Source organism: Tiliqua scincoides, chromosome 7 (assembly GCF_035046505.1).
Source record: "Tiliqua scincoides isolate rTilSci1 chromosome 7, rTilSci1.hap2, whole genome shotgun sequence".
NCBI lineage: Eukaryota > Metazoa > Chordata > Lepidosauria > Squamata > Scincidae > Tiliqua > Tiliqua scincoides.
Genome location: NC_089827.1, coordinates 75,373,353 through 75,393,220, shown reverse-complemented (window position 1 = coordinate 75,393,220; position 19,868 = coordinate 75,373,353). Strand labels below are relative to the sequence as shown.

Below are 19,868 nucleotides of genomic sequence, written 5' to 3'. Positions count from 1 at the left end.
CAAATAAGTGTAAGATGCCAAGCCCAAGAGCTACCATCAGTTTTCAAAAAGATAGTAATCACTGAGCAAAAATGGATTTAAACGTTTGAATACAAAGAGTCTGGGTCCATCAACACCCAGATGTACAGCAGCCATTTTCATAGTGCATCTCCTCTGACTATCAGATGCAGAGGACAACGGAGGATTGATGAGGATACTGCCTATGCACCCCCATGAGGCATCATGCTCTACTGGGACAGCATCATGCTTCTAAGTACCCCTGATGTAGTAGACACTATCGGTAGGCAAAATGTCCCAGAAGGACTGTTAGTCTGACCCTTTGGCCTTTGTTCACAGGACATCTTTACGAATATGATACAAGGACATCTGCAAGAGGGATCTGAAGGCCTTAGGAGTGGACCTCAACAAGTGGGAAACCCTGGCCTCTGAGCGGCCCGCTTGAAGGCAGGCTGTGCAGCATGGCCTTTCCCAGTTTGAAGAGACACTTGGCCAACAGTCTGAGGCTAAGAGGCAAAGAAGGAAGGCCCATAGCCAGGGAGACAGACCAGGGACAGACTGCACTTGCTCCCAGTGTGGAAGGGATTGTCACTCCCGAATTGGCCTTTTCAGCCACACGAGATGCTGTGCCAGAACCACCTTTCAGAGCGCGATACCACAGTCTTTTGAGACTGAAGGTTGCCAACAGGGGTGAGCAGAATCATGCCTGCTGCCCAGACCCTGACTCAAGCACGCGTGGATCTGAAGCTGTAAAGAGAGATGATGTGTGTACAAATCGTCTGCAAATAAGCTCTGCCTGTGCAATTTGTACACACTGGAGTAGGATGGGGCTGCTCAGACCTCCTGCGCGGGCTCTGAGGGTTGCAAATGTGCCGTCAAGCACATTTGCGGCTACTTGAGAGCCGGCACTGGGCAGCACGGAGAGTGGAAGTGGGTTGCGGGAAAGTGGTGTGAAAGTGGGTGTTTCTGGGCAGGGAGGACAGAGTGGGGAAGGATTGGGCCTGGGAAGGGGGAGGAATTGGCGGTGACAGCACACGCCTTATCCTAACCCCCACTTCCAGGCCGGGCAGCCCTATGGGGGCTTCTCAGATTTGCACCAGCTAAATAGATCCGAATAGCCCCATAGAGCAGACTGGGGAGTTACTTAAGGTAAAGTGAAAAATGACATCTTACCCCCAAGCGGCCTCGCTGTACTGCCCTGTAAGAAGACATTTCTATTTCCTGTCCTTGAAATGTTATTTTTACCAGCAACTGTTACCCTGCACATGCCCAATCTCATCTGATCTTGGAAGCTAAGCAGGGTCAGGCCTGGTTAGTACTTGGATGGGAGACCACTTGGGAATACCGGGTGCTGTAGGCTTATACCATAGTCTCTCGAGACTGAAGGCTGCCAACCAACCTAGCCTGAATAGCTTTCCATTGTTCCGTGCCATTTATTCTGCCACGTCTGCCACGAATTAAAACCAATCGATCAAAACCGGTGGGTGCCAAACATTCTCGGGAAACTTCTGAACAGGTGCAGCTTACCTCTGGAGCACAGATTTTTATGGACCAGCTCTCCGTTCTGGTTGACCTCAATTTTCTTCCAGCTGTCGGGGTGCTTCCTACCGATCTTCACGACCACCTTTGTGTTTTGCTTCTTGAGAAACAGAGAATTGTTCTTCACCTCCAGGAGGCCTTCCTTGCTGTGACAGGTCCAGCTGGGTGCCTCGGAGCAGTTGGCAACCACAGCTCTGCGGGAATGCGCAGGCAGAGTCCTGTTGAAGGCCAGGCACTGGCCTGACTGGACGTGGAGGAGCTTCTCGTGCTTTATCCAGCTCCACTGCTGGTTGAGGTTGGCGATGTCGCATTTTTCCACGTGTACTTTTGTGTTGCTCTCGTAAACGCATTGCTGCTTTAGTTCGTGGATAATCAGAAAACTGCCTGGAAGGGGAAGGACCCGTACAAATGACACATGCTGCTGTGATAACACCATGACAACATCAGTACAAATTGACCATTAAGATAAGTCAGATTAAGAAAAACCGTTTTATCTCCCTGCCCTGGAACTATCTAAAGTTCTACGTATAGATTTAGAAGAAATAAAGTTGGGAGAAAACAGTCAGAGCAGAATTTTTTTTTTATCTTGGCAGTGGTGTAGCTAGAGGGGGTACTAAGCACTAAGTTTGGCAGGGAGCCTCACTGCAGCATGCACATGGCCCCTCCCCTCCCTGAGTGGGGGGAGCAGAAGGAGGTAAATGCAGGGAGGCAGGGAGACAAATGCCTCCATTTTGCTCCCCCTGCCAGGGATGGCTCGGATGGGGAGAGGGAGGGGTGCTTGTACAATGTGGTAAGGCTCCCTGCAAAACGTAGTACTTTTCACCCCCTCTAGCTACACCACTGCATCTTGGCATTGCAGTGGGCAAGGAACTGCTCCAAAGAATAAGACTTACTTGAACTGTTACAATTATTGCCAGTTTGTCTAGAACTGAAAGGCAGTCAAGGTATTTTAAACAAAATAAATGACTACATATAACAGTCAGCAAGCCAAGAAGCTCACTTGTGTAAAGGTGGTCAGATGTGGCCGTTTGCATTTGCCTAAAAACAGGGCTTTGGACAAGGGGCTATTGACTTTCTGTCTGCTTCGGAAGCCTCTCTGACTGCCATCTTCCTCCAAACAAGAAAAGATCCACATAGAACAGGGGTGCTCATACTTTTTTGGCTCGAGAGCTACTTTGAAACCCAGCAAGGCCCGGAGATCTACCAGAGTTTTTTTTACAATGTTCACGCCATCATAACATATAACATCCTAGCCACACTTACCTGGGAGTAAGCCCCATTGAGTACAATGGGCCTTACTCCCGGCGTTTCCTCCCAGAGGCACCTGAAGGGGGGGGGGTCGGCACTCCGCGATCTACTCATTTTGCCTCGCGATCTACCGGTAGATCGTGATCCACCTATTGAGCACCCCTGACATAGAACATATCAATCACCTTTGGGTTCGTTTCCCAACTTTACATAAGCCAGACTCTTGACCATTCCTTTTTAAAGGGTTTGCAACCAGCAATCCCCAAAAGGGTTGCCCGAATCTGTTGTGTACTTGCACTCATTTCATGCGCATGAAAAGTAATCACACTTTTGCAATACATACAACCAGTGGCATAGCTCGAGGGGGTGCAAAGTACTAAGTTTTGCAGGGGGCCTCCATTTTGCTCTTGCGGGCCCCAAGGGGGAGGGGGCCGCTTGCAAAATTGAGTGCTTTGCACCCCCTCTAACTATGCCACTGTAGACAACAAGCTCACAGTAGTGAGAGTCAAGAATAATCCCCCAACCAAATAAAGTCTATCGAGCCCTAATACATCACTCTTTGGAGCACATACAATTTCTGTCTTGTTTTGGGAGCCAATTGTTCAGTGAAAAGTCTCATCATCGGCAAAACAGCGAAAGTATTTAAAATATGCCCAGACATCCTTGGTGTGATGTTAGATTTCCAAGTGGCTGGGGAAGAAGTTCTCACAGCAAATTCTAAGTACTGCAATATATGTCTGTAAGCCTCTGGTTTTATAATCTTCACCAAGCATAAATACAGGCGGAGTCTCCCTCTCGCAATCTATTTGGACCAAACGAAGTGTCCAGTGGGAGAACCTCTCCAAGAATGAAGCAACGGCACCAAAAAAAAGAAAGTTTATTTTTTCTTTTGGAATGAAATCTAAACAATCCTGGAACGGATTGGCCCATCCCTCTATTCCTCTCGTATAAACTCGAGCTCGGAGATCAGCCTCTCTCAGGAAGATGGGGACAACTCCCAACAACATTTGCGAATCACAGTCACAATGAGAATGAAACATGAAATTGGAGAGGAGTGGTACTTACCCGAGAACTCGAAGGCCAGGCAGGTAAAAATTAGGACGTGAAATAGTGTCTCCATTTTCCCTCTAACTTCCATTGCTTCTCGCTTTTTTTTTTTTTTTAAAGTGCATACCCCAGACAAGCGAAGCGAAGCCTAGGAAGGAAATATGCCTTCACAGGAGGAAAAGTCAGTGACGAACACTTCCTTCTATTCAATTGTTTGTGGGCAGTTTTACACCAGCGTGTCCTTTCATCTGATGCTCAGGCATGTGCTGGCTGTCTGCTCGAGTTTAGAAAAACGCTAGCAAACCAGGGGTCACATTTGAAGACAGATACCACCCCAAAGCATCGCCCCAAACTCAGCAGAGCAAAAAGAGCTGCAATTTCATTTAATTGCCTGTCTGTGAACCATTCTGTGTCTGCAGGTGTGCTTGATTGGGTTACGTAAATATATACTGTGTAGTCCTGTTCAACACAACCAGTTTTTGGTAATGATATGCTGCGGAGCCATCCTGGAATGTCACATGATTAGAGACCACATGGGACATATCCTCGCATGTTCCAACATCCATCTACCCGAAGAGTGACGAGCCAAATCTCTAGGGTCAGTCATTCTCTTCCATCATACGTTCAAGTGATCTTGATTGCTTTAAGTCCACAGGCTCTTGGCCAGAATAAAATCCTCAGAATGAGGAACTTTTTTGCATGAGGAAGCCTTGCATAGAATTATGGAGTTGGAAGGGATCTTAAAGGTCATCTAGTCCAACCCCACAATGAAATGGAGTGCTGCTATTACCTTGCACTACACAAGGCTTCTCTGGAAGACAGATGCATTTATCCCTGGGCTATAGGTATATATGAATATATGACATACATTCCTCATTTCCTTCAGTGATTTCAGGGCAGCATACATACCGGTAGTTCTTCCCCCTTTATCTTCACAACAACCCTGTAAGATAGGTTAGGCTGAGGGTGATTGGCTTAAGAACACCCAGTGAGCTTCATAGCTGATTGAGGATTGGAACATCAGTTTCCTAGGTCCGTGGCTGACACTCTCACCACTACATACTACACAAGCAGAAGAAAGTGGTTGATCAGTCCACCACCAAAATGTATCCATGTCTCATCACATTGACAGGTCTGGCAAGCTTTTTTTGCTTGGACGACACCATTAATTGAACCAAACAGACAGAATTACTGTTATTTTAGACATATGGTTTTGAAACTGTGGGTCGGGACCCACCAGTGGATCTCTCATCTCTCACTCTCTGCATATTGTCAATGGCCATGTTATAAAACAAGTTCCCATTGAAACAACGTAGTGGCATCCTCAAGAATATTAAGCCATCCCTTGCGATATTTCCAAAGTTGTGCGGCGGCTGGTAAACCAGCCTGATTTATGGTGGGTTGTGAAACAAGCTGATAGCCAACAAGGAAAATGAATTTAGCCCTATGGAAACTGAAACAGGGAAGCGCTTGTGCATTTACCCATGACCAGGTGGACATGCTTCAGCCCACTTCACAGGTCAGGATAAGGAGCATTCACTATGTTCCCACCATAGTAAAAAGGATAAAAACAGAGGCTTGAACGGCTGGTAAAGTGAAACTTTTTTATTTAGTCTCATAGAAGTAGGTGAATCCTGACAGGCTGTCGTTTTAAAAAGTGGATCCTGGTGCAAAACGGTTTGGGACCCCTGCTTTAGACATGTGTGAAAATTGATTGGTTTTCCAAGTCAGCACATCAAGATGACAGATCCTTATACCACTTTGGACACTAAAGCACACAGTCAGTGGTTTAGCTAGAGGGGGTGCAAAGTGCTAAATTTTGCAGGAGCCCCCTCCCATTCCCCTTTGGAGCCATTCCAGGAGATGGGAGCAAAATGGAGGTGAGCCGCTTGTACGGCACATTCTGGTGTCTGCAAAACTTAGTGTTTTGCACCCCCTCTAACTACGCCACTGCACTCAGTTGAAAAGGCAGAAGGTTGTCCAGGGAAAGGCCCATAGCTAGGTAAGCTACTGAAAAAACTCCACAGTCAGGGAATTAGAGGGCAGGTCTCCCCTGGATTGAGACCTGGTTGAAGAGCAGGAAACAGAAAGTGGGTGTCAATGGGCAATTTTCACAATGGAGAGAGGTGAAAAGCGCTATGCCCCAAGGATCTGTCCTGGGACCGGTGCTCTTCAACCTCTTCATAAATGACCTGGAGACAGGGTTGTGCAGTGAGATGGCTAAGTTTGCAGACGACACCAAACTTTTCTGGGTGGGGAAGACCAGAAGTGATTGTGAGGAGCTCCAGAAGGATCTCTCCAGACTGGCAGAATGGGCAGCAAAATGGCAGATGTGTTTCAATGTAAGTAAGTGTAAAGTCATGCACATTGGGGCAAAAAATCAAAACGTCACATATAGGCTGATGGGTTCTAAGCTGTCTGTGACAGATCAGGAGAGAGATCTTGGGGTAGTGGTGGACAAGTCGATGAAAGTGTCGATCCAATCTGCGGAGGCAGTAAAGAAGGCCAATTCTATGCTTGGGATCATTAGAAAAGGTATTGAGAACAAAACGGCTAATATTATAATGCCGTTGTACAAATCGATGGTAAGGCCACACCTGGAGTATTGTGTCCAGTTCTGGTCGCCACATCTCAAAAAGGATATAGTGGAAATGGAAAAGGTGCAAAAGAGGGCAACTAAGATGATTACTGGGCTGGGGCACCTTCCTTATGAGGAAAGGCTATGGCGTTTGGGCCTCTTCAGCCTAGAAAAGAGACGCCTGAGGGGGGACATGATTGAGACATACAAAATTATGCAGGGGATGGACAGAGTGGATAGGGAGACGCTCTTTACACTCTCACATAACACCAGAACCAGGGGACATCCACTAAAATTGAGTGTTGGGAGAGTTAGAACAGACAAAAGAAAATATTTCTTTACTCAGCGTGTGGTCGGTCTGTGGAACTCCTTGCCACAGGATGTGGTGACGGCATCTAGCCTGGACGCCTTTAAAAGGGGATTGGACAAGTTTCTGGAAGAAAAATTCATTATGGGGTATAAGCCATGATGTGTATGCGCAACCTCCTGATTTTAGAAATGGGCTATGTCAGAATGCCAGATGCAAGGGAGGGCATCAGGATGCAGGTCTCTTGTTATCTGGTGTGCTCCCTGGGGCATTTGGTGGGCCACTGTGAGATACAGGAAGCTGGAATAGATGGGCCTATGGCCTGATCCAGTGGGGCTGTTCTTATGTTCTAATGTGGGAAGTTTCCACAGCTTTGCAATGTGTTCATACCAGATTCTGTCCCTTGGGTAGACCAAAGAGGAGGACGCATTATGGTGCATTGTGGGAACTTAAAACACTTGGGCCAGGTGTTTAGCGAGGTAAGTATCATTTGTAATTATTCCAATAAGTAACTGAGAAGTGGATCGCAATTCCCTTTGTCTATTAGGGTTGAAGAGTAGTAAAATTTGATGATAATCAGTGAAATGAAATAATAAAAACAGTAACACCTTTACATTATTTTGTATCAAGTTTATTGGCTGTCTGACGCAAAGGTAACATTACTGCTTTGGAAACTCATTAGATCCTGTGTTCACACGCCCCAACTTCTTGCCCAAAGGAGGTGTGTTGGCAGTACCTTTTTCATAGCAAACAGATCATTGCCAAGATAAAAAAATTGAAAGGATAATAACTTCATTATTCAAATAGCCTTCTAGCATCTCAAAGACACCCACCCTCTCATTGCGAAGAATGAAATTCGGACAACTTATTCCAAAAAAGAGAAACTGTTTAGTAAAAGACAGGCAAATATTTAAAATTCTTACCACTGAATATATGTTACAAAGTTTCTGTTTGAAAGGAAAGTGTGCCACATGATTTTACAAATACACTGGATTCTGTCCTGAAGCAAAATGCAGCTTCTTAGACAATCAACAGTATTGAATAAATACATAAACATTGAAAAAAACGGACACTGGACTCCATCCATTGAGAGCTGCTTTTGCTCAAGTCCCATTGAAATGAATGGGCATTTCACAAGATGGCAGCAAGCGCCATTAAAAAAATTAAAATGCATACCTCTGCTTATAAACTTCTGTTGGTTTCAGTGGGGCTTGTACAGGTCACATTTCCTTTGAATTGCAGCCACTGTGGTCTGCAATGCCTTTACCAAATGCACTATACACATTCAATATCTAATATTACTTAACTGTTATCATATAAAATATTATCTGATTTGGAATAGTTTCAGAAACAATGGATTGGTTTCTTTATCCTGGAGGTTTTCCTTTGAACCCACAAATGGATCTCTTGCAACCGTTAGCAGCAAGAATCGGAAGTGGTTCTGAATTTCATTTACCATGTCATCGGTAGTAGCATTTAACAGGTACAATTGAACACCTGACAGCCTATTCACAAGACAGACTTTGCAAATGTTAATGCATTTATACACACTTCTTCAGTGGGATTTCCCATGTCCAGCTGCTGTAGAACATACATACATAGGTTACATACATTCTGTGTGGCAGTTGCCATTAGTACAGAAATAAATCCCCATAAGATATATATGTGAAATCCAAATGTAACATCAGTACATTAACTTTCGTTAAACAGTTTCAGGAAACTCACGATACATTCAGGACAAGGGTCCACCAATCTTTTAGGCTTTTTTGTCTTTTTTTAAGCCATCAACATTCCTTTTACAAGTTGACTGCAATGCCTCTCCTTCCGCTGCTGTAAACTCCTTGAAGAAATTGCTGGTAGGTAATACAACACATTACCTCAAGAGATGAACATAACTTTGTTCTTCCACCTCAGTTTCACTGGATAGCTTCAGCCGAGAGTCTGCTTTCATACAGGCTCAGCGCATGGTGCACAAATTCATACTGTTCACTTGTTTGGACCATTCCCCCTCTGAAAAGAAAAGAATAAAGTGCCTTTAGTGATATTTTAAGGTTATAGAGAGTGTTTTGAGAGAGCTGAAGGCAATTTGAAGGCGGCACGCTGTCCATGATGTACACACTCATGCTGCTTTCCACCTCTGATCAAACAGGTTTGCAGGTTTTTGAATGGTTTCCAAATCCTGCAAAATTTGTTTGAGCAGCGGGATCTACTTAGGGCATCGCCAAATGCCTGGTTGGGAAGCAAGCTGAGAAGCCGATCATGCATTTGTGGTCATATCAAATGTCTATGTGCATTCACAATTCAAAATATGATTACACGGTGAGAGAGAATAGTCTAGAGATAACCGCCCCAGAAGCAGCTGAGGCTGGATAAAATTGTTCCTAACAAAGGTGACAGTAGTTTGAGAGCTTCTACAACTTCCCAAGATTTGCACACATTTTTTCTTCCGACCCCACTTCTTCTTCACTCCCTCTTTTAGCACTTCAGGTGTTGAGGGAAAGAGAAGATGTGCAAATGTGCCATAAAGCATGTTTACAGCACCCAGAGAGGAGGGAGTGCTGGCACTGGGCCTCAGCGCCTGGAAGCCGCAGCCAGAAAATAGTACTGCCATGTGGCAGCTTTGCAGGGTGGAGGGGAGGCGTTCTGGGGTGGGGAAGGGGAGGGGGAGAGCAGGACAGAGGAGGAACCAGCCCGGGAGGGGGCAGGACCAGCAGGAGACCTCCTCCGCCAGATCCTATCCCCCATGTTGGGCTGCAAGTCCCAACATGAGGCTTCTCTCATCTTCACCGGCAAAATAGCTAGTGCAGACATGAGTAGCCCCATTGTGGGGCCCGGGGCTTTCCTTGGGGGAAGGGAATGAATGTCCCCTTCCCTCGAGGAGTCCTCCAGCGACCTCCCTGGCCCTACTGGATGAAGTGGTCGCCATTTTGGCACCGCTTCATCTGGCAGTGCTGGGGAGTTTAGGATTGGGCTGCTTGTTCCTTTGGAATCTTGCTAGAACCAAAGCCTAAGCATCTTTTATTACTATCACAGACTCTTTCCAGTTTTTCTAGTTTTTAAAGAGCAAAAAAAAAAAAAAAAAAAAAACTAAGATCAATGATGAATGATGACTTTCTACCTAGCTTTTGCTGGAAGCATTTTAAAACATCCAATGTGCTCAGAATAGGGTAAAGTAAAAACCCAATTTTTAAAAACCTCTAATGTTTACAGGGAAACTGATGCGTTTCAAGCACAACGGCATACTTCCTGCCATGAAAATCTCAAGTCACCCAGTCCAGTTTCGTTCGTTCATTCTTCTTCATGGCGCTCACAGCCTCAAATAAATGGCAAACTCCATGTGGAAGGGGCAACGTGCATCTTCAAGCATAGAGGCAAACCCAAACCTGGCTCTCGCTGTCAAGGCAGTTTCATTCTTTGTCCTGAATATGTGACCTCTTGTGACTTCGGAGCACACATACAAAGTGCAGGTTTTCCTGTCCTTCTCCTAACGCCTATCAGGCTTCCTGTTTCACCAGCTGACACAGAACAAATTCTGCAGCAGTGACTCATTTCGGCATCAGCAGCATAGCTCTGTTTGATTTGACCATAAATGTAGCGAGTCTGGATCAGGCATCAGTAGCTAATGTGTGAAAAGGAATGGCAGAAGTACACTGTGGAGTTTCTGCACAACCATTGGATGGGGACCCGCATTAAAAAGACAGAGAATCAACAATCAGTGAAATAACGCAGGGTTATGCCAAACTTGGGCAGAGTGCCAGAATACTGTACTGCTCCACTGAAATTAACCTGAAGCTGGGAAGCAGTGGCATCATTATGGCTGCACCGGGTGACACCCTTGGGGGGACGGCACCACTACTGGCCAAAACTGTGAAAATCTTGGTATTCTCAAATAATACCATCATGTTATAGATCACTCAATGCAGAATTTCATGCAGAATGCAATGAAACAAACCATGTTTAAATATCTGTTTGCTATCAAAAGCTATGGAAAAATAACCAGAAAAGGAAAACGCAACAGCCTTATGTAACAAACATGGATTTATGTAACGCAAAACTGACCAATGAGACTGATTGTTCTGAGAGCCAATGAGGTGTTATTATGACATAGCAGGGAACCAATAAGATGTTAGTATGAGTCAGATCTCATTTCCATGTATCAGCGCTAATACGAGAACTCTTGTTCAGTTGTGTGAGTGTCATCAGGTTGGCCACTGGTTTTTTTGTTTCTGTTACTGATGTGTTGGGTGACTTGTACTGTTTTATATGAAAATAAATAAAGTTAATGGGGTTACAGCAACCCTAGTGATTCTGCTGCATTTAGACTGTGCATGTGATACTGTAATTAGTTCTGTATGGTCTGATACTGGAGAAGGGGAAATATATCCCCTTACCCCCGAGGAGACCTCCAGTAACCCCCTAAGCTGCATTTGATGCAACACAGGCCATGTGCAGCTTAGAATTGCGCTGCAGATTATGTAAGAAGTGGGTTAAAAGTGCCCACTTCTATATCCTGCATCAGAACATTTCTGATCAGTACATGGGTTCTAGGAAAAATGGGATGGCAATAACAGATGGAGTTTGCCCTCTACATCATCTCACCTGTCCAAACGCAGTTGGCAGACAATGCTTAATGCATCAACAACCCCTTCTTCCTTCAGCTGATGACAACCAATGGCAGTAGCAATAAAACACCCAGTTCGCCCTATTCCAGCACTGAAAGGTAAAATTAAACCAGGGTAAAAACGATCCGTTTCCATCAGTTGGTGTACAGTTTGAAAGTGCTCAGCCCCCATCCCTCTCCTGAGGTTTTTCATGCTGCCTGGTGGTCTGGAGTCTGAACTTTGGACTCTGCAAGAATTTGGGCTTCTGGATTGATTGGGGCAGTCCTGGTAGATGGAGGAGGAGTGCAGACCTGCAATTACTCTATGAATGAACTGATGGTCATTATATGCATTATTTGATATCATGTGTGAGTTGCACTGGTGGCCCCTCTGGCGGGAGAAGGGTGGGATAAAAATGCCTTAGGGCGCAATCCTAACCAACTTCCCAGCACTGACGTAGCTGTGCCGATGTGGAGTGCGCTGCATCCTGCAGTGGGGAGACAGTCAAGGGGGCATCCTCAAGGTAAGGGATGTTGGTGTTACCTTATCTTGGGACTGCACTGCGGCTAGGTCAGAGCCGGAAAGTTGGTTAGGATTGCGTCCTTAAATACATAAATGATAAATAACATCCACAGACTTGCGAGGAGGAAGAGGAGAAGGAAAAGCCAGCAGGGTCACCATTACCACCTTCACCTGCTGCTGTGCCTTTGAAAGCTGAACTGTGCTTCTCCCCTCTCACAGTGGAACACCAGAAGCCCAAACCTTCCCCCCCACTCACTGGTGCATCTGCACCACAGTAGCATAGCTAGAAAGGGTGCAAAGCACTAAGCTTTGTAGGGGCCTCACTATGCCGTGCAAGTGGCCCTCCTCCCCTTCAGAGCCATTCTGGGCCTCCATTTTGCGCCACCAGCCCAGAACGGCTCCAAAGGGGAAGGGCCGCTTGCAAGGTGTAGTAAGTGTTTTGCACCCCCCCCAGCTACTCTGCTGCTGCATCAAACAACAGGTACGCTGTATCCAGCAAGGGGGATGGGAATTCGGGAGGCTTCAGAAAGGAAAGGATATTTAAATCCATTTACACCTGCATAAGCCTTCTGCACTTCAGTGAGTCCCCTTGGACCTGCTTAGCAATTTCGCCAGCACAAGTCCGAGGAGAGGCTGTAGGTGAGCCTGCAGGAGGCGTGGGGAGGCTGTAGGAAAAAGAGAATAGGATCCAGTTCATACCATTGCTGTCAGATCCATCCCTTCCCCCACCCCCTGCTATGCCCCCTCACCTCCCAGTTGCAAAATCTAGGTATGGCAGTTGCAAAGCAGCCTTCACTGGTACCAGTGCATGCTTCAAACCCATGTACCAATCAACCTCAAATGCAATGCTGAGATTTTCCCTCTTGTTGCTTCTCCGTATTTTTCTGTAGCACACCCTACATAAATTCTACTGCATTGAATTTTCTGGAGGAAAAACATTTCTTTAAAAGCCCATTAATTACCTGCAATGCACAATCGCAGGCCCTCTACCAGCTGACGCCATCCTGTCATCTTCTACGTCCAGCATGAGCTGTAGGAGAGGTTGCGCACTATCCGGGGTTTTGTGGTCTGGCCAGGATGTGTACCAATAATGTTTGACGTTTCTTGACTGGCTTCCTTGCTGAAAAGAATGGTGCATGTTCTTGATGAGCTGTACTTAATTCATTTTATTAATCAGAATCTATTTTCTTTCCCATTCTTATTACTTACTAATGAAGACAAGCATATATGATAGCAGAATGCTTTCCCCAAAGAAATTACTCCATGTCTTGCATGCATTTCTGGGGGGCTAATGTAGTATCTGGACTCTTGAGATGTAGTCTAGATCCCCTTGTGTGTACACACTGGTTTGGATTCTAACTTACCATTCCATGAATGGAAGCTTCTTCTGTTCATGGAAGGAGAGTAGAGCTCATAAAAAGGCTCGTAAAAAGGAGTAAACTATATGAATGGAAGGGGCTTCTGTTTACAGAATAATAAATCAGGATCTATAATTCCCATTCTCCCATTTCTGGGTTCATGATTGAAAACTGGAAGTGGTTTCCATTTGCTATTTTCAGTTTGGAGAGCCCTGGAGACTGGTGCTGGCTCAGATAAGTGGCACCCCCCCAATCCCCAACAGTGGCGCAATCCTGGGGATCACGTCACTGCCATTCACCCCATCCCTTAAGGGGGCAGGCACAGCTGCTTCCCAGGCTGGTGGGTCACAACCCACCAGTTTGGGAACTACTGGACTAGAACTTTCTCTCCGACATGTAACCTTGTACTTGCAGGGAGTTTTTTTTCATGGAAGAGCCTTCAGGCATGGTATCTTTTACCTGCAGTCTGAAGTGGTACAGTCTATTCTAGCATCACATTCTGCTGCATGCATAAAACTAGGTAATGTACAACTTATCTGTATTGATATCTAGACATGCACATCAAACTGACATCAAGGGTAGATACAGCTATGCTAGAGGGCTGGGGTGCCAACAGCATTATTCTTGATGACTTTGATTCCATGCTGTATTCATTATATATATTATTTTCCTGATGCCTGTTGAACGTTTGTCTTATAGAGTCGGTGAGTTCCACATGACACACCAAATTTGTTTTTCAATCAGTTGCCTTTGCTTCCAACTTATACTGACTGCTCAGCCGCAAAAGTCAGTTCTTTTCTTACCTTTAGTGTAAGGTTGCGGACAGTATAATTCTCACATTCTTGCACGCTGTTCACAAGTACTTCCACTTTCCCATATATCCCTCTCTTCTCTGGCCAATAGAGCACACATTTCTGGGGATAAAAAATACTGATGTAAAAGCAGTTAAAGATTGCTTGATTTTTAAAAATCTAGGTTAAAAATTAGGTTAAAAGCTAGGTAAGATTTAACTTAGGCAACAGGTATATAAGACATCCATCATAAGAACATAAGAACAGCCCCACTGGATCAGGCCATGGGCCCATCTAGTCCAGCTTCCTGTATCTCACAGCAGCCCACCAAATGCCCCAGGGAGCACACCAGATAACAACAGACCTCATCCTGGTGCCCTCCCTTGCATCTGGCATTCTGACATAGCCCATTTCTAAAAGCAGGAGGTTACACATACACATCATGGCTTGTAACCCGTAATGGATTTTTCCTCCAGAAACTTGTCCAATCCCCTTTTAAAGGCATCCAGGCCAGATGCTGTCACCACATCCTGTGGCAAGGAGTTCCACAGACCAACCACACGCTGATATATTGATTAATCAATATATTAATTACAGTTCTTTATGTTACAGTGTTGCATTTTGTGCTTGATTTGATTCCATAAGTTAACGCTTCCTAACAGGAAATGTTGCCTTTATATTTTAACGCATTTGCCTTCATTTTGCACCCCCTGCCTGCAATGGTTCCGAAGGGGAGGGGCTGCTTGCACAGCACGTTCAGGCGCCTGCAAAACTTAGTGCTTTGCACCCCCCTCTAGCTACACCACTGGAAAGCAGCATGCTGTATCTGTGGGACCTCAAATGTGTAAGTTTAAGCTTTGCTTATGATGTGTATATTTCCGTTAAGGAAAATAAGTACTGTAGTTTACTTCCAGTGTTTAAAAATCATTTTTGCAATGCACCGCTCAGCAGTCTTGGCTGAAAGATTCCTTGCTGAAGCACCTCCCACTTCTCCTCCATAAGATAAGACAGGGGCTCTCATCCAATTTGTAAGCATGGCTGGGACTTGCCTCTATCAGCAGCTGAACAGCTGGTACTCCTGGATCTTTGCCTTTGACCGCTTACAATAGGAGCTGGTTTCACATGCAGTTCACTGGATGGCTATCCAGAGATATTAGAACTAGAGATGGACAAGCTGGCTCCAGCTGAACTGCCTTGGAAATAAGCCAAGCTATTTTCCAGAACATCAGAAGAGCTCTATTTATTTTCCAAGGCAAATCAGCGTTTCTTCACTTCCCCAAAGTCTCTCCCACCCATCTACTCAAATCACCCCCTCACCGCGTCCTTTAAAGCAAAGTTTACCTGCCTGCTCAGAGCTCCTTCCTTTCCATGGCTGCTGCCTCAGCCCTGGACAGGTATGTTTTGCTTGGAGGAAAGGGGGTTCTGAGGACCAGATATGGGTGGGTGGGTATACCCAGAATTTTTTTCTCTGGCTTGGATTTTACATCCAAGCAGAGAAAAATTTGGGCACTTGCAATGCTTGCCGCTCCTTGTGAGAGGAGTATTACATAAAGACAATTCTTTTCCAGGCACAACTCAGCTACATCTTTTAGTAAAATAAGATTAGCTCTGAAAAATTAAGTGTCTTATTACATGTATGTTGTTATTTGCAGTTAACATATCAGCCACCATGCTCTAATTCAGGGTCTCCAAACTTTTTGGCCAGAGGGCAGCGTCAAATACCTGGCACAGTGTTGAGGGCCAGAAAATTTTTTTAAATAGAACTTAGATGAGTGAATAAATGAATGAATGGGCTCGTTCATTCAACCTCTCTGGCCCTTAGAACACCCTCAAGACACAACCAGAGCATAGTTCCTGTCACATTCGGCCAAGTGGGCCAGAGGCTTTCAGGGGACAAGAGGCTGGCTGCGGGCCGGATAGAGGCTTGCTGCGGGCTGCATCTGGCCCCCAGGCCGGGGTTTGGAGACCCCTGCTCTAATTGATCATTTGGGTTTTTGCTTTTAGGGGAAAAGAGCGGAAGGTTCCAGAAGTTTAGCTTTTTATTATTGCTCTTTACTAAAGACTGATATGGGCCTGTGATGCCAAATTTGGATGAACTATTTAATTCTGGTGGGTTACTAGGAGAGTAATGGCTTGCTATCTATTACAGTGCAATCCTAGGCATGTCAGATCCTTACTTACTCAGAAGTACTTTCCATTATATTCAATGGGACTTATGCACAGAAAAAGCAAGTCTAGGATGACTCACTTTCTCTTACAGCGTCTTATCAGTGGGTATTCATTTAATGGTACTCTTCTGCTTGTATAAAAAGAAGATTCAGTTACTTCAGAATGCCCCTATCTATTTTTAAAAACAGACTTTTCAAAAAAAAAAGTCTCATAAACATGAATTTTTTAAAAATGACTTGAGTTACAGACGTCACTGACCCTGATGACTCACGACTCAGAGTCAGTGATTTGAAAAAAGAGTCAGGACTTGAAATAACTTGAGTTCCAACTCTCTTTTTGTGCATGTGTCACGACAAAGACCTCATGGGCAATCCAGAAGCCAGCTTTCAGACCTATTGTAGCAGCAGACATGGTGGAAGGAGAGTAGGTTTGTTCCAGGAGGCGGGGCCAAAGGATTTGAGGGGAGGAGAAAGACTTAAGGTCATTCTTTTTTTTTTTTTTTTTTTTGACTGTGAAGGTTTGCTCAGGGAAGCCCTTGACTCAAAATGTCTTTCGTTTCTCAAAATGACTTGCAAGTTGACTCAGGTTGAGTTGCAACAGCTATGCGCTGTGACTCATAAGTTGAGCCACAGGGTTGCTGACCTATGACCCAACTCATGTCTCAGGCTCTGTGCCTTGCATCCATCCTTGGAGGGTAGGATCCTTGCTCATTTATGTGTATGGATTCAGAAACAAGCCACTCCAAATGGGTAGTCCACTTTTGCTACATTTTTCTCAGTGCCTCTATTTATAAATAAAGGTATCTCCTCCACTTTCTCTAAAAACAGCAACGCTTGATAATTGACAAAAAATGTCCAACAACCAATAAGCGAACTGGCTATTCATCTACCATCACACTGGTTCTTAATACAGTAGTTTTGCCAGAGTTTCTTGCTGGAATGTCAAAAGCTCAAGTAAACATAGAGGTTCTTCATAAGCCTGGGAACTACTTAAGATGTCTCCCCTTCTTTTATTAGGAGGAAATTGCCACTGTCAGTGCAGATAAACACTATTGTGGCAAGCTGGAGCAATTCAGGTAAACACAGGGCTTCCTGATATGTTGGAAACCACTGGGTGTTTCTTTCAAGTCATTCTTTTCAAGCAATATTAGAAGTAAGAGTTTAAAAATTTGGCATTTCCTTTGGGAAAATATTTGTTCTTCAGGCCATTTTATAGGGGTAGGGTTTCAAAAGTATTTTGATCAGGTCAGACAAGGAACTATTTATAATATCTTGCATTCCCTTGGAATATAACAGTTTGGATTCAGTTCAAATTCAGTCCAAAATTGTTTTGGATGTGGTAAGAATGATGCAGACAGCTCCTCCTTAATCAGAGCCCCACGCATTCTCCAAGGCATAATTGGAGCTCTTTCTTGCAAGGTCTGTCTCATTCATTTCTCAAGGTCAGATTCTCTTGTGCAAAAACTTGATGAGTATGTTTTGTCAATGAGCGACGCAAACCTTGCAAGCAGGAAAGCTTTTTCAGAACAGTGGATCAAATGTTAGACCGGTCGTTTTCAACCACTGTGCCATGGCACACTGGTGTGCCGCAAATGGTCCCCATGTGTGCCATGGGAATTTGGGAGAGGGTCATTTATCAATAGGACCATTGGACAGCACAGTGTGCCTTGACAATTGTCATAAAGCTGGTGATGTGCCTTGACCATTTTAGTACCTTGCCAGTGTGCCACAAGATGAAAAAGGTTGAAAATCACTGTGTTAGACTCTAGAGATTCCAGGCTTTGAGTTCAAATTCCTGCTCAGCTACCAAGTTCTGAGTTCAAATGATAACCTTGAACCACAAATTCTCTATCAAGCTACATGGCCCTACAGGGTTTTTGTAAAGATGATATGGGTGGTGAAGCCTTATATGAAATTGTGTGGTCCATGATAGGACAGACACTTTTGGGTGATTATGTATCACTTTTTGGTCTAGGACATCAGTTAGATGTTTGATTTCCACTGTGTGGTACTCACAGACGTTATTCCTGATGCTGGAATGATTAGATCTGAAAGGTTAAGATCAATTCATTTTCATCTTTTATCAAGTACGTCACTCCTTTCAGAATGTTATCCAGAATTAGTCCTTTTAATCAAAATTTGATTAGTGGAAAAAAGCATTTGGGTTTTTGCTTTTGTGTTTTTGGTAACCAGTATTATTTTTCACTTTATCTAACACAAATCCTTCCATGAAAGGGGCTTACACACTGATTAGGGAACCCATGAGAGTGATATTCTTGGAGCTCAAAGTTTCCCCAAAGTTTCCAGCAAGGAATAAGCCCAATCCTATTGAAACCCACCTGCTGATATAGCCATGCTACTGGCGTGCATGCTGCATCCTGTAGGAGGGCAGTCGCAGAGGTCTCCTCCAGGTAAGGGAACATTTGTTCCCTTGCCCTGGGATAAGCCTCTGTTGCCCTGATGGATATTCAGACTTGCACCAGTGATTTTGCTGGAGCAAATCTGAGTGGACCTGGGTAGACGGATTGAGGATGGGAAGGGAGCTAAGATATTGGTGGAGCTGCTGCCATTGTTGATCAACCCCCTTCTTGCCCTTGACACAGCCCCATCCCCTCCCTGGTCCCTGCCCAGTTTTTCTCCATCCCCATCCCATCCCATCAAGCATCGTGGTTCTAGCACTGTGATCCAATAAGAGCAAGTCAGCTGGTTTCCACATCTACAAGGATAACTTCACTGGTTTAGGTAGCTAAGAAATCATACCTCATTTTTCTCTTTGAGCTTCGTGATCATAACAATTACAGGACTATCCTCTTGCCAGACCATCAGCCAGAAATCATTCACTGTATTAATCATAGGTCCTTGGGTTGCAATAAAAGCCTTCTCTTGGCCGCCATAACCCTGATGCGGAGACACAGTCACAAGAACAGTCACGTTAAAAGTTAAGCTTTTCATGGAGCTGTGATAAGAAACAAAAGCCTAGATAAGAAGAAAACTTATTGATATAACCATTCTGAAACATTTTTTTTAAACTAATACAAAACATTTGCATGACTTCAGGTTTAATCCTATCTCCCACTAGCCAACGCCATGCAGCGCCATTACTAGAACATGCACTGCATACTATGGGGGTGGGTGAGTAGGTGATGTGACAGAGTTCTGGGGGTAAGTCAGGACCCTGAAGGGGGGATAGGATCCCATGTGCACTTGTGCCATTGAGATCCACCCCCTAGTCTCTGTCCAGATCTGCCCATTATTCTCCCCTGAACTGCCCCCGCTGCCTACTTACTGTCAACAACATGAAATGGAAGAATTTCAGTGGGAGCTTTCCATTTGCCTTGGGAGCTGCAGCCCACCAAACCACAGAGTGACTTTCTCACCATCGTTCTGGGACTTTAGATTAACAGATCATGAGATCTGGCAGTAAAGGCCCAGACAGGATTTTTCTACCCTTGTTTTAAAGACCTGATGCATTAAGGGACAAGTTAAGAATAATGATTTCATGAAATGATTGATCATTGGTTAGAGTGTTTAGTTAATTGACTCCTCATTGTTTAGTGTTGTAATTACAGAAGGAAATGAAGGAAAGGAAATGGTACCATCTTACATAAGGAATTGTTGACAGGGCACCATACAAAGAGTTTTAGTCAGGGAAGGTAACAGAGTACAGTAGCTGAACAGGAGCCAATTCTCCGAACTGCTCAACAAGAAAATG

At 44.7% G+C, this 19,868-nt stretch overlaps 2 protein-coding genes and 1 pseudogene across 2 annotated transcripts in view; 1 reads left to right on the top strand and 2 right to left on the bottom strand.

The window, feature by feature from the left end:
- PTPRB (protein tyrosine phosphatase receptor type B) overlaps positions 1 to 3,914 on the bottom strand; it is an 81,230-nt gene extending 77,316 nt beyond the window's left edge. The window contains exons 1-2 of the mRNA XM_066633323.1: positions 3,850 to 3,914; positions 1,525 to 1,920 (exon numbers count right to left, since the gene is read on the bottom strand). Of these exons, the coding sequence (XP_066489420.1) occupies positions 1,525 to 1,920; positions 3,850 to 3,904 (451 nt within the window). The 5' untranslated portion in view covers positions 3,905 to 3,914. The remainder of the gene's footprint in view (positions 1 to 1,524; positions 1,921 to 3,849) is intronic.
- On the top strand, positions 1,241 to 1,357 carry LOC136657767 (5S ribosomal RNA; annotated as a pseudogene).
- A 4,718-nt stretch (positions 3,915 to 8,632) lies between the features above and the next one.
- PTPRR (protein tyrosine phosphatase receptor type R) overlaps positions 8,633 to 19,868 on the bottom strand; it is a 116,672-nt gene continuing 105,436 nt past the window's right edge. Inside the window, exons 10-14 of the mRNA XM_066634510.1 lie at positions 18,917 to 19,054; positions 14,001 to 14,111; positions 12,802 to 12,959; positions 11,316 to 11,429; positions 8,633 to 8,726 (exon numbers count right to left, since the gene is read on the bottom strand). Of these exons, the coding sequence (XP_066490607.1) occupies positions 8,633 to 8,726; positions 11,316 to 11,429; positions 12,802 to 12,959; positions 14,001 to 14,111; positions 18,917 to 19,054 (615 nt within the window). The remainder of the gene's footprint in view (positions 8,727 to 11,315; positions 11,430 to 12,801; positions 12,960 to 14,000; positions 14,112 to 18,916; positions 19,055 to 19,868) is intronic.